The sequence below is a fragment of the Rhincodon typus genome, chromosome 35 (genome assembly GCF_021869965.1).
Source record: "Rhincodon typus isolate 14 chromosome 35, sRhiTyp1.1, whole genome shotgun sequence".
NCBI lineage: Eukaryota > Metazoa > Chordata > Chondrichthyes > Orectolobiformes > Rhincodontidae > Rhincodon > Rhincodon typus.
This window is the reverse complement of record NC_063366.1, coordinates 8,998,899-9,011,731: the sequence shown is the minus strand read 5'-3', so window position 1 is coordinate 9,011,731 and position 12,833 is coordinate 8,998,899. Positions and strand designations below refer to the sequence as shown.

At 39.9% G+C, this 12,833-nt stretch overlaps 1 protein-coding gene across 1 annotated transcript; it reads right to left on the bottom strand.

The window, feature by feature from the left end:
* Positions 1-3,073: 3,073 nt before the first annotated feature.
* On the bottom strand, positions 3,074-12,572 carry LOC109934867 (muscarinic acetylcholine receptor M2-like). Its single transcript, XM_020533539.2, is given in 2 exon segments — positions 3,074-4,504; positions 12,486-12,572. Coding segments are annotated over 2 exon segments (1,518 nt in total).
* Positions 12,573-12,833: the final 261 nt, after the last annotated feature.

Below are 12,833 nucleotides of genomic sequence, written 5' to 3'. Positions count from 1 at the left end.
ACACGAGGTCGTCGAGAGACCAACACGCTGGCCGGGAGACTCCCACACCAGTCTGAGATGTCATCACGCCAGACCAAAATTATTGCACACTAAGCTGAGAAGTCAAAACGCCAGGCTAAGAGATCTCTACACCGGGTCCACACTGAGGCTGAGAGTCTCGGTCATACTGAGGCCAGGTTCAGATATCGATGAGAAAAAAGAAGGGAAAAAGAAAACCACAAAATAGAACATAGAGACATAGAGTTTTACAGCACGGAAACCCCAGACCATTCAGTCCAACTTGACCATACTGACCACAAATCCGAAATTAATCCAGTCCAAGTAGCTAGCTATTGGCCCACATCCCTCTCAACCCTTCCTATTCATGTACACATCCAGATGCCTTTTAAATATTGTAATAGGACCACCACTTTCCACCAATTTCTCTGACAGTTCATTCCATTCTAATGTATGTCACTTTCAAATCTTCCCCCTCATACCATCTACATATCCCCTCTAGATTTCGACACCCCACCCTGGGAAAAAGAAAGACCTTGACTATTCACACTATGCATGCCTGTTATCAATTTATGTTCCTCTATAATGTCACCCCTCGGCATTCAACGCTGTTGGGTAGATTGCCCAAGCATATTCAGATTCTCCCTATAGCTCAAACACTCCGAGCCCTGCAACATCTTTTTAAGTGTTTTCTGCACCCTTTCAAATATGACAACGTCTGTCCTATCGTTTGAAATTCAAAAGTCGTCAAACTAATGTCCTATGTAGCCTCAATATGCCAATTCAACTCCTATAATCAATGCATTGACCAATAAATGCGAGTGTACCAAAGGCCTCCTACACTACCCTGTCTTTATGTGATTCCACCTTCAAAGAATTATGAATCTGCAACCCAAGGTCTATTGTCTGGCATAACCTAACAGCACCCTAACATTAATTATGCAAGTCCTGCCTTGAATTGTCTTACCAAAAAGCAAAACATCACATTTATCTAAATTAAATGTCATCTGCCACTGCTCGACCCATTTTCTATCTAATGTAGGTCCCTTTGTACTCTGAGATAACCTTCTTCACTGTCCTCTACATCACCAATTTTAGTGTCGTCTGAGAACTTAGTAACCATTCATCCTTCACTCACATCAATATTATTTATATGAATGACAAAAAGCAGTTAACTCAGCACCAATCGTTGTGGCACATCGATGGTCACAGGCCTCCAGTCCGTTAAACAATGTTCCACCACTTCTCACTGTCTCCTATCTTCAAGTCAATTTCGTATTCAAATGGCTCACTCTTCTGAATTCCATGTGATCTTAAATTGCTAAACAGTCTGCCATGCGGATCCTTGATAAACACCTTGCTGGAGTCCGCATAGACAACGTCTCCCTCTTTGCCTTCATTAATCTTCTCTGTCACTTCATCAAAGGACAAAAAAAAACAAAACGTGAATAAAGAAAACAAAAAGAAACAGATTGAGCAGACCTCTCCAGCCGAAGAGTCCGCCATCTTGAAAGGATATGTTTCATGTCTCTCAGCCAACAGTGGATTGAATTTGCCAAATATCAACATTATTTATCAACACTATGGCCACAGATTTTGCCTGAATTGCCGAACAGCATTTCGTGATTTTCATCGAAATTTTCAGCATCTACTATTTTGCACTGGTCCGTGTTCATGCTAAGATGGAAAGATTGTAGAAGAGGAGCCAGAGATCACAGGAGATTTGTATATCCTATTTTTGTGTACCTACATAGACATGGATGAAAACATGTTCGTGCCTTTAATCAGGCTATGATTCAAGAGTTTTATTTTCACTACATAACTCGAAGTACATTTCATTGATATATTAGTAGTTTAAGATCAGCCCTGATCTCAATGAATGGTGGAGCATCACGATGAACTAAATGACCTGAATATGTTCCATGCCTTGCGGTCTTGAACAAAAGCCAATATCTAAAACAAGTGCCAAATATTATACCCATTTACAATAAAGTACAGTGTCACAAAGTCCATTTTAGTTGCTTCTTCAATCAAGAATTTCTTCAAAATGATGTCTGGTCCTTCATCTCTTCTCCTTGTTCCCCCTCTTTGAAGCTTTATTTAATTTTAAGTTTTATTTTTACAGCAGTTTATCATTTTACAGACAACAGTATAGCAGAACATATCCCTATTGTAGAACAAAACTATGATTCTTATGCCAGAGGGGAGGGAGTTTTGTTCCCAACTGAAAGCTTGAACTATGGGGAAAAAAAGAATTAGCTTACATTCTGGAAATACACAATAACATTTCACAAACATTAATTTCGTTTTTTTTTTTTGGCGAAACACTTTGACTGATTACTTACGTTGCTAGAAGCTCTCTTCCACTAGTTCAAAAATATCAAGATTCTGCAGATCCTAATCAAGCTCAACTTACATTCATAGTGTCATTTATTGCTGTTCACTGATAACTAAACTCAAAGCAGCTACGTGTGTAAGATTTTTTTTCTTTCTGAGCTTGAGGACAGAAATTCATGCAGTTAAAATCAGATATTCAGTATACTAATAGATTTAGTATGTCAGCACCAGCCTGGATCTAATGGGTATGAATTATTAGAAAGTCAAGGGAAAATATTGTCTTTCATCAACTGTTGCTTTCATAATATTGGATAATCGATTCAAAAAGAAGCGTGGCAAATTACTGACTGATAGTGCACACACAAGAATCACGACAATCATTGTTTTTCCAAGATACATTCAATATCATCCAGTGCAAAGACAGAGCTTACTGTCCGCTTGTAATTATCTCTATGCTGTAAATTGAACATTTTAAATTTACATAGGTATACTCAATTTTATGTTGCATGAACCTTGGGGAATTACAGTTCTAGTTCACTCATGAATATATTCTAATAACAAGGATATATTTCAGCAATACCAATCATAATAATTATGTTGGACATATTTCACATTTGCTTCCAAAAACACACAGATGCCCGCTTAATCTGATACAATGAACATGTTTATTTCAATTTAGCATGCATATAACATCATTGCTACATCTGAAGTATTAATGTCTGAGCGGAGCTTATTGTTCTTATCTCGATGCTCCAACATTCTTGCACTGACATACAAGAAGATTCTTGAAAGTTTTCTTGAAGGTTTGATTACACAGGGCGTAGCAGGCCGGATTGATGGTGCTGTTGATGTAACAGATCCAATACCCAATTGTCCAGGCTGTGCTGGGGACACAGATTGGACAGAACGTGTAAGTGAGCATCATGAAACTGTATGGGATCCAAGTGATGATAAATGCCAGCAGTATAGCCAGGATAGTCCTAGTCACCGTCTTTTCTCGCGTTACAGTTATACTCTTCTTCTTAACAGTGGTCTTGATCATTTCAGTGATCCCATGAACAGCTGTGATATGTTTGTCACCCCCATTCTTGCCGCTATTGTCTTGCTTTAAGCCTGACACGTGATCGTGGTTGTCATATTTTTGAGGCAATTTCATTACCTTGAAGCCAGAGAGTTCATCTTTGCCTGTCGTGCATTGTACAACAGGGAGCACAGTTCTCTCTTTCATTAACTCCTTCCTAATTTGGTTTGTGGGGATCAGGCTGGGGGAAGTTAAATTATCTGAAAGTTTATTCATGATTGCTATTTCACCAGGTATTTTACCGTTTTGCTTTTCGATGTGCACCAACCCATTAGAAGTGTTTAAGGTTTTGTTACATTTCGGGTCCACGACTTTGCCTCTCGCTCGACTGGGAGTAGTAGTGCCTTTGCTTGTTTCATGTATTGTTTTATCCTCCTTCATTCGACTCTTGCTGTCTTGAGATATGCGCACATATAAACCCACCATGATGGCAACGGGGAGAAAGAAGACGGCTATTGAAATGACAAATGCAACGACTGGATTTGAGAAGAATTGTGCATAACACTCGCCCTCGTTAACTGCCCAGCCGCTTGCGATGAACTGCCAGGCGAGAATGACAGGACACCATACGACAACAGACAGCCCCCACGCTGCTGCAATCATCATCACTGCCATTTTATTTGTTCTTTTCAAGGGGTAACTGAGAGGTCTTGTTACGCAGAAATAACGGTCGAAGCTGATGAGAAGGAGGTTCATTCCAGACGCAGTCGTAGCAATGTGATCTACAGCAAGCCAGAACTCGCACATCAATGGACTCAAAGACCAATACCCAGACACAGTGTATATGGTATATAGATTCATTGAAAATACCCCAAGAATCAAATCAGCGCCAGCTAAGCTGCAAATAAAATAGTTGTTAATAGTTCGTAAATGTCTGTTTACTTTCACAGAGAGCAGGACCAGAAAGTTTCCAATAATGGTCACCAAACTTAAAGATCCTGTCACAATCACAATGGTGGCCATTTCGGCTGTTCGGTAAAAACTGTCTCTTTCAGAAGCAAGCATGTCTGTTCAGTGACTGAGACTCTCATTCATCACAAGCAATTTCACCGTCAATTCATTGTGATGTACAGCTGGCACTGACGATGCCTGGAAAAGAAGGAAAGAACACTTTAGAATTAAAAATCCAAACACATCGGAGCCAAAAGGCAACCTGTGGCTCACTGAATTGCTGTCAGCCAGGATGTAAAGGAAACAATGTGTTCCACAAACTTCAAAACGTTTGCAAGAGGTCTCAGAGTTACAGTCACAGAGGCTTACAGCACATAAAAGGGTGCAACAGTCCATTGAGTCTATGTTATTCCAAAAATACCGCCTTAGTTTTCTAAGAGATAGCGAGAACTGCGGATGCTGGAATCAGAGATAACAAAGTGTGGAACGGCAGGAACATAGCAGGCCAGGATTTTTCAGCTTTGGTGCATAGCTTTCTATGTCTTGGTATCATAAGTGCACATGTAAACATGTCTTAAATATCACGAGAGCTTCTGATTCTACCACCATACACACAGTGAGTTTCAATTTCATACCACCCTCAGGCTGAAGAAAGAAAAAAAGGGTCCCTCACGTCATCCGTAAGCCTCCTGCTCCTTACCAACAACTTTCTGATCATTATTGTTCCCCTCAGCTAAGGGAAATGTTCCTTCCCGGGAGAGGCTGGTTAGGCTGGGACAGTTTTCACTGTAGTGTAGGAGGTTGACGAGTGATCTTACGGAGATTTATAACATCATGAGAGGCAGAGATTAGGTGAATGTCGAAGGCCTTTCCCCGAGTGTGGAGGATTTCAAAACGAAAGAACATAATTTTAAGGTGAGAAGATAATGATTTAAAACAGGGTGAAGGGCAGTTCATTTTTAGATTGAATTCTCATAGGAATTGGCAGATGCAGTATAATTACAACATGTAAAAGACATTGGGATAAGTACATGAATAGGAATCGTTCAGGGTGATATTAGAAAAAAAGGCTAATCAGGTTAGTTTAGTTTAGTTTGGGAAAATTATTCAACATGTACGAGTTGCACTGAAGGGCCTATTTGCGTGCTGCATGAATCTTTGACTCTATCTTTACCCTTATAATTGTATACATCTTAACCATGTCCCGCTCAGTCTCCTATGCTCCAAGGAAAACAACTCCAATCTATGCGTTTAAAACTAAGACTTTCCAGCTCCAGCAACATTCTGGTAAATCTCTGTTATCATATCTCTATAATAATGCTCAGTTTTAATTATGAATTATCTAACAGGTGGATTTAATTGAGTGATAAGAGTTAATTAATTTGTTGATTTGAATGAAGATGCTGATGAGTGGCATTGCAAACATGTCACTGAAGTTTTTGCTTTTATCCATCCAATGAAGTTCATCTTTGTGTTTTTCAAATAGTTAATTTGTAAGAGAAAATTATTTCAGTTTCTCTGTTTTCTTTCAGCTCATGTACCGAGATCAGAAAATAATGCAAACTCTGAAAATCCAAAGCACCTAGAAAAGTGCCGCAAAATACCAACATTACCCTTCCTTTGAAGACAAAAGATCAATCCTGTCTGAACCAGAGGCTGGTGTGAAGCACGATGCAGCTTCACCTCTGGAAAACAGGAAGGAACCTGATTTTGAGTCACTTTGGAGTCGAGATGCACTGATACGAATGGGGACATTAGGTCATATTTAAAGCTATTTCTGTAATTATGTAGTTTACATGATCTTTGAAAACTGTGCTAAACAGTGACAAAGGAATTGTTTGCTTATGACGAACACAAGTTATAAATGTATAGCGAGATTTCAAATTGCAAGAATATTCGTTGCAACTCGTGCTGAAAAGTGAAACCTATATGCTTGAAAACTTCGGCTGAAAATACTTCTTAACTGTAATAAAGTTTAACTTATCTCTGGTGTCACATCTGGCTCGTGTTCTTACAATCCTCATTTACCTTCACTTGGAATTCGAATTCGAATTGTTTATAGTCACATGTACTCACGAGTACAGTGAAAAGTTTACAAATTCATCTCTTATGGAGCAAACTTAGATCCAAAATTACCTTGGTACAGACTCTCAGGAATAAATTAGAAAAATATATTTTAAAAAATGAAGTTCAGCATTACAGACCTTCACCCCATCTTAGGTATGAAATGTATCTAGGTACAAAATCGTAAGAATAAATTCGAAGAATAAAGAAATAAAAACTTCAGAAATAACATCCTTCCCTTAAGAGACGGCAGAGCAGGCGAGTCTACTCCAGCATCCAGTACACGCAGGGCTCGCTTGACCTTGATGCTCTGGAGGCCAGGAGACCATGCTAGCTTTGCACTGGATATTGCCAATGCTGGCCGAGGACGGGAGGTCGGGAGAACAAAGTAAAACAAAAAAAAGCATGGGAGGAGAAAAACAAAGAACAGAAATGGGCAGAGCGGACGTGGTCCGCTGAAGAGTCCTACTCCACCACTATCTTGATCCTAATCCCGATTTCTCCCTAAATGTCACCCAATTTCATCTGTCTGATTGCAACAGCTGTGAACTGTCCATGGGTTCCAAATGAATCCCTCAAATCCTGGAGGCTGAAATGGGCCTTTCTGGCTCAATGTGCATCTCTGAACTAAGAAGCCTGCATTCAAGTTCCTCCTGCTCCCACAGCTGCATTTAATATCTCTGAACAAGTTGATGAGAAAATATCAGAAACGAAAACAGAAATTACTTGCAAAGCTCAGCGAGTCAGACAGCGGTTTTTTTTCTGAAGAAGGGTCACTGGACCCAAAACGTTAACTCTGTTTTCCATCTCCGCCATTCTCTTACACCTGTTGAGGTCTTCCAGCACTTTGTTTTTTGTTTTATTTTCTGTATTTCTGATTTCCAGCGCAGTTATGTTTTGCTTTCCTAAAACTTGTCTCTAAGGAGCTGAAGTCTGGATGCTGGTCAATGTTGTTGGCCTGTAAGAATTTATGTTAGAAACACGATGCAGAGAAAATTACTTGACATATTTACTATGCCAATTTTACACAGTCTTTCTTGTTGTTCAGGAATAATTTACATTAGATATCCGACACAGAGAAAATTGCTTGACCCATGAGACCAAGGCCTTTATTCAATTCCACCTCACATGTTCATCTATATCCATTATGAATGCATCCATACTATTCATTCCAAACATTCCTTACACAAATACATTAGCATAAGCACTTATTTCCTTTCACATCATACGTTTGCCTTTATCCATTTTGAATGCATCCATACTATTTACTCCAATCAGTCCATACTATTAATTCCAATCAGTCATATGTCTGCTATACCCGTTTTGAATATATCCATACTCTTCATTCCAAACAGTCCTAGTGCTGGCAAGTTCCAGTTTCTTGACACACATTGAGTGAAATAAAAAACAATCAATAATACTTAACATTAGATATACCATACCAAGAAAATTCTTTGACACAATGAGAGCTTTCCGGTGCCTGTACTTTACCTGTCCTGCCATGTCATTCCTTGTATAAATAATAGAACCAGAAGTATTTATTACCTTCCACCTCACGTTTGTCTACAGCCATTTTGAATGCATCTATAGCATTCATTACCATCAGTCCAAGTGATAACAAATGGCATATTTTTAACACAATTTGAATGAAAACAGTTTTTTCTACATTTCCTGAATAATCGAGTCCTCCTGTGATGTGTGTAAAGAGAATCAACCACGATATTCCCAATGACCATTTCAATTCATCACAAACTGTACACAGTTTGAATAATATACACAGAATTTCATCTTTACTAATTTTCTTGATGGACATTTCATTTCTGTTATCATTTCAGACAACGTGCGCCACAATCATGTTAATTGATTGTCACTGTAGCAGTTGAAAATTTTAAACTATAGATACTGCGTCAATTTACACAGTATTTGTTGTTGTTTAGCAAAATTTGAATTAGATTTATGGTGATGGCTTGACCCAATGACACCATTCCGGTGCCAATACAGTACTTGCTCTTCCATGTTGTTCCTTACATAAATATATCATCATAAGCATTTATTCCCTTCTGCCTCACCTGTTGCCCACATCCATTTTGAATGCATCTATAGTATTTACTCCAATCAGACTTGTACTAGTAAGGTCCATATTCTTAACGCACTTGAAGTGAAAACATCTTTTTTCCCCATTTCCTTAATAGGTTTCTTGTTAACACCATAGTGTTAAACATAGTACATATGAACCAGAAACAGGAGTAGGCCATCTGGCCTTCGAGCCCACTCTGCCATTCAATAAATCATAGCTGATCTTTTCATGGCCTCAGCTCCACTTACGCACCCTCTCACCACAACCTTCAAATCATTTGCTGGACAAAAACAAAATCTATTTTAGCTTTAACCGCATTCAATGAGGCAGATTCAGCTACTTCACTGCGCAGGGAATTCCATTGATTCATAACCCTTGGGGTGAAGAATTTCCTCCTCAATTCAATCTTAAATTTGATTTCCCTAATTTGAGGCTATGCCCTCTTGGTCTAATTTCATCTACCATTGGAAACATCCTTCCGGCTTCCATTTTATCTATTCCCTTCATAGTTTTATATGTATCTATAAAATCCTCATTCATTATTCTAAATTACAATGAATGCAATTCCAGTCTACTCAGTGTCTCCTCATAAGCCAATCCCTAAACTCTGGAATCAATATATTCAATCTCCTCTCCACCGCCTCCAGGGTCAGTAGATCCTTTCTCAAGTCAGGAGGCCAAAACTGCATGCAGTACTCCAGGTGTGACCGCAGCAGCACACTATACAGCTGGAACATAACTTACTTTCTTTTAATCTCAATCCCTCCAGCAATGAAGGACAAAACTCAATTTGCCTTCTTAATTACCTCTTGCACATGCAAACCAACTTTCTGCGATTCATAAACAAGGACATAGAGGTCCCCCTGCCCAGCAGCATGCTGCATTTTTTTTAACCACTCAAATAATACTTTTTACTGTTATTCATACCAACATGGATGACTTCACGTTTATCAACACCATATGCTGTCTCCCAAACTTTTGCCCATTCACTGAAATGATTTACATACCTGTGCAAACTTTCAGACCCTTCTCCTGGAACACCTATTGTGTGGAAATAGGCCCTTCGGCCCAACAAGTCCACACTGTCCCTCAGAGCATCGCACCCAGACCCATCCCTTTAATCTACACACCCCAGAACACTACCGGCAATTTAGCATAGCCAATCTACCTAGCCTGCACATCTTTGGATTGTAGGAGGAAACCAGAGCATCCAGTCATTGGGAGAATGCGCAAACTCCACACAAACAGTCACTGAAGGCTGGAATCGAACCTGTATTCCTGGTGCTCAGAAGCAGCAGAGCTAACCACTAAGCCACCATGCCGCCCCAGTTAGATTCTGCACGCTTTGTTCCATAATTTATCTTAGTATCATCACAAATTTCACACATGACGCGTGGTCCCCAACTCCAAAGCATCTGTGTAAATTGAAAACAGATGTGGTCCCAACAATGATCCCTGAGGCACACCACTAGACACTGATTACCAACCAGTTATCTCCATTCTTTGCTTCCTGTTAGTTAACCAATCCTCTATCCCCATGAATGCATTGCTTGTAAGGCCTTGCACCTTCATCTTATGCAGCATCTTTTTGTACAGAACTTTACCAAATGCCTTTTGGAAATCTAGATACATCACATCTATTGGGTCCCCATTGCTGACCGCGTTCATAAATTCCAGGAAATGAGTTAAACATGAACTGCCCTTCATGAACCCCTGCAGCATCTGCCCAATGTGACAATTTCTATCTCGATGTATTGCTTTTCTCCACCACCCCCCCACCCCTTGCTGGTAGATTCAAGAAATTTCCCCCTTTAGAAGTTAAGCTAACTGGCCTACAATCCTCAATTTTTGTCTACCTCCTTTCATTAAACAGTGACGCCACATTTGCTGTTCTCTAATCTGCTAGAACTGCTCCAGAGTCCAGCAAACTTTGGAAAATAGCCACGAGTGTACTTGCTATTTCTCCCACCACGTTTTTAGGTACTCTGGAATGCATTCTGTCAGGGGCAGGAGACCAATACATCTTTAGCTTGCCCAGCACTACCTCTTTCGTGATAGTGATCGTTTTTAGGCCCTCACCTACCTTAGTCTCTTTGACATCAATTACTGGAATTTTATTCGTGTCCTCCTCTGTGGAGACAGACACAAAATACCTGATCAATACCTCAGCTATTTCCTCATTTCACATTATTAATTCCTGTTCTCATCCTGTAAAGGGCCAATCCTTGCCTTAGCCACTCTTTTTCATTTTATGTATGTGTGGAAACTTTTGCTATCGGTTTTTATATTTTGAGCTAGTTTACTCTCATTTTATATATATTCCTTTTCTTTATGGATTTTTTTTGTGGCCTTCTGTTGACCTTTAAAGTTTTCCCTATCTTCCAGCTTCCAACTGGGTTTCACCACTTTGTATGCCTTATCTTTCAATTTGACAGCCTCCCTTATTTCCACAGACATCCATGGCTGATTACCCTTTTTTCTATAGTCCTTCCTTTTATCTGGTATGTACTTTTGCTGAGCACTTTGAAAAATTGGTTTGAAAATCCTCCACTATTCCTCAACTTTCCTACCATAAATTTTTTGGTTCCAGTTTACTTTAGCAAATTCTATCCTCATCCTACTGCAGTTTCATCTGTTTAAGCACGGGGCACTGGTATTGGCTTTTAACTTCTCACTTTCCATCTCTATTTTAAATTCAACAAAAGTGCGCTCACTCCTTCTAAGAGGATCTCTAACCATAAGATCATTAATTATTCCTGCCTCATTACACAGGACCAGATCTAGGATAGCTTGCTCCCTCGTCAGTTCCATTACATACTATTTAAGAAAGCTGCCATCGATACATTCAATGAACAGTTCCCCAAGGCTGCCTTGACCGACCTGGTTCAACCAGTTGACATGCAGATTAAAGTCCCGATGATAATTGCTGTACCATTTTTGCAGACACGAGTTATTTCTTTGTTAATTACTCGCCCTATTGCGATGTTAGCATTTTGTGGCCTAAACACTACGCCTATCAGCGACTTTTTCTTCTTAGAATATTTAATTTCTAACCAAACTGATTAAAACTTACTCTGCATATAACCTATATCATCTCTCACTACAGCCCTGAAGTCATCCTTAAATATCAGACCTACATCATTCCCCCTTACCTTCCTGTCTGCCCTTCTGAATAGTCTGATACCCGTAGATATTTAATTCCCAGTTGTTACCATCCTGCAACCATCTCTCCGTAATGGCTACTAAATCAGATACATTCACGTAATTTCTGCCCTTAACTCATCTACCATTTTCTTTTGGAATGCTGCAAACATTCAGACAAAGTCCATTTATGCTTGTTTTTCATAATTTGTTTTTTCTGAATTCTAACGTCTCCATTAATAATATCTCGACTTTTTTTTCATTTTTTAAAAACTTCTTTCATAGTCTTTGATGTAGTTAAACCCTCCTGTTAACCTGCTGCTTTCCTGTCTATTTACCATGATATTTCCAGTCGTTTTCCCCTTCATTTTCCCCAAATTCACTAGTTTAAAGTCCTAGCGACCACCCTATGTATGCTTTTCTCTAGAACACTGGTTCCACATCATTTCAGGTCCGAATGTCCCAAAGGTACAGATCCCCCCTGTTCGATAACAGATGTAAATGCCCCATGAATTTAAATGGAACTCCTCTTTCCCACAACCAATCCTTTAGCAACGTATTTAGGTCCCGAATTTTCTTATCCCTAAGCCAATTTGCACATGGACCGGGTAGTACTCCAGAGATCGTAACAATTGAGGTCCTGTTCCTTAATTTCTTTTCTAGTGCTTGATAATCCCTAAACAAGTCCTCCTTCCTAGCCTTGCCTATGTTGCTTGTTCAACCTCCTGATTCAATATCCTTTCAAGCAGATCAGAGATGTCCCTCAACTGGACAGGCAACACACTATGCGGGACTTTTGGTCCTGCTAGCAAAGGATGCGATCAATCGCCCTAATAAGAGAATCCCCTCCAACTATCACTTGTCTTTTTGTTCCACCCAGTGAATGGCCTTCTGTACCCCGATGCAGTGGTCAGCTGGCTCATCTTCCTCAAAGCCCTTTTCCTCATGCTCACTGGGGGAAAATACCTCATATCTGTTCGACATGGTCAAGCCCTGAGCTTCCTCCGTTCCTGAATTCAGGATGCCCCGAGCTGCCTTACTTGCAATTATACACTGCTCTCCATGATCACTGACTGAATTTGAAGCTATTAATCTACCAGGTGTAAGCACCTCCTGATTAAAAAAAAAAATCCTCCACCTCCCGGATGTGCTGCAGTGCTTGAAGCTCAGATTTCAGGTCATCAACTCTGAGCCGAAGTTCCTCAAGTTCCACTTGCTGCCGATGTGGTTACTGCAGCTCCCAGT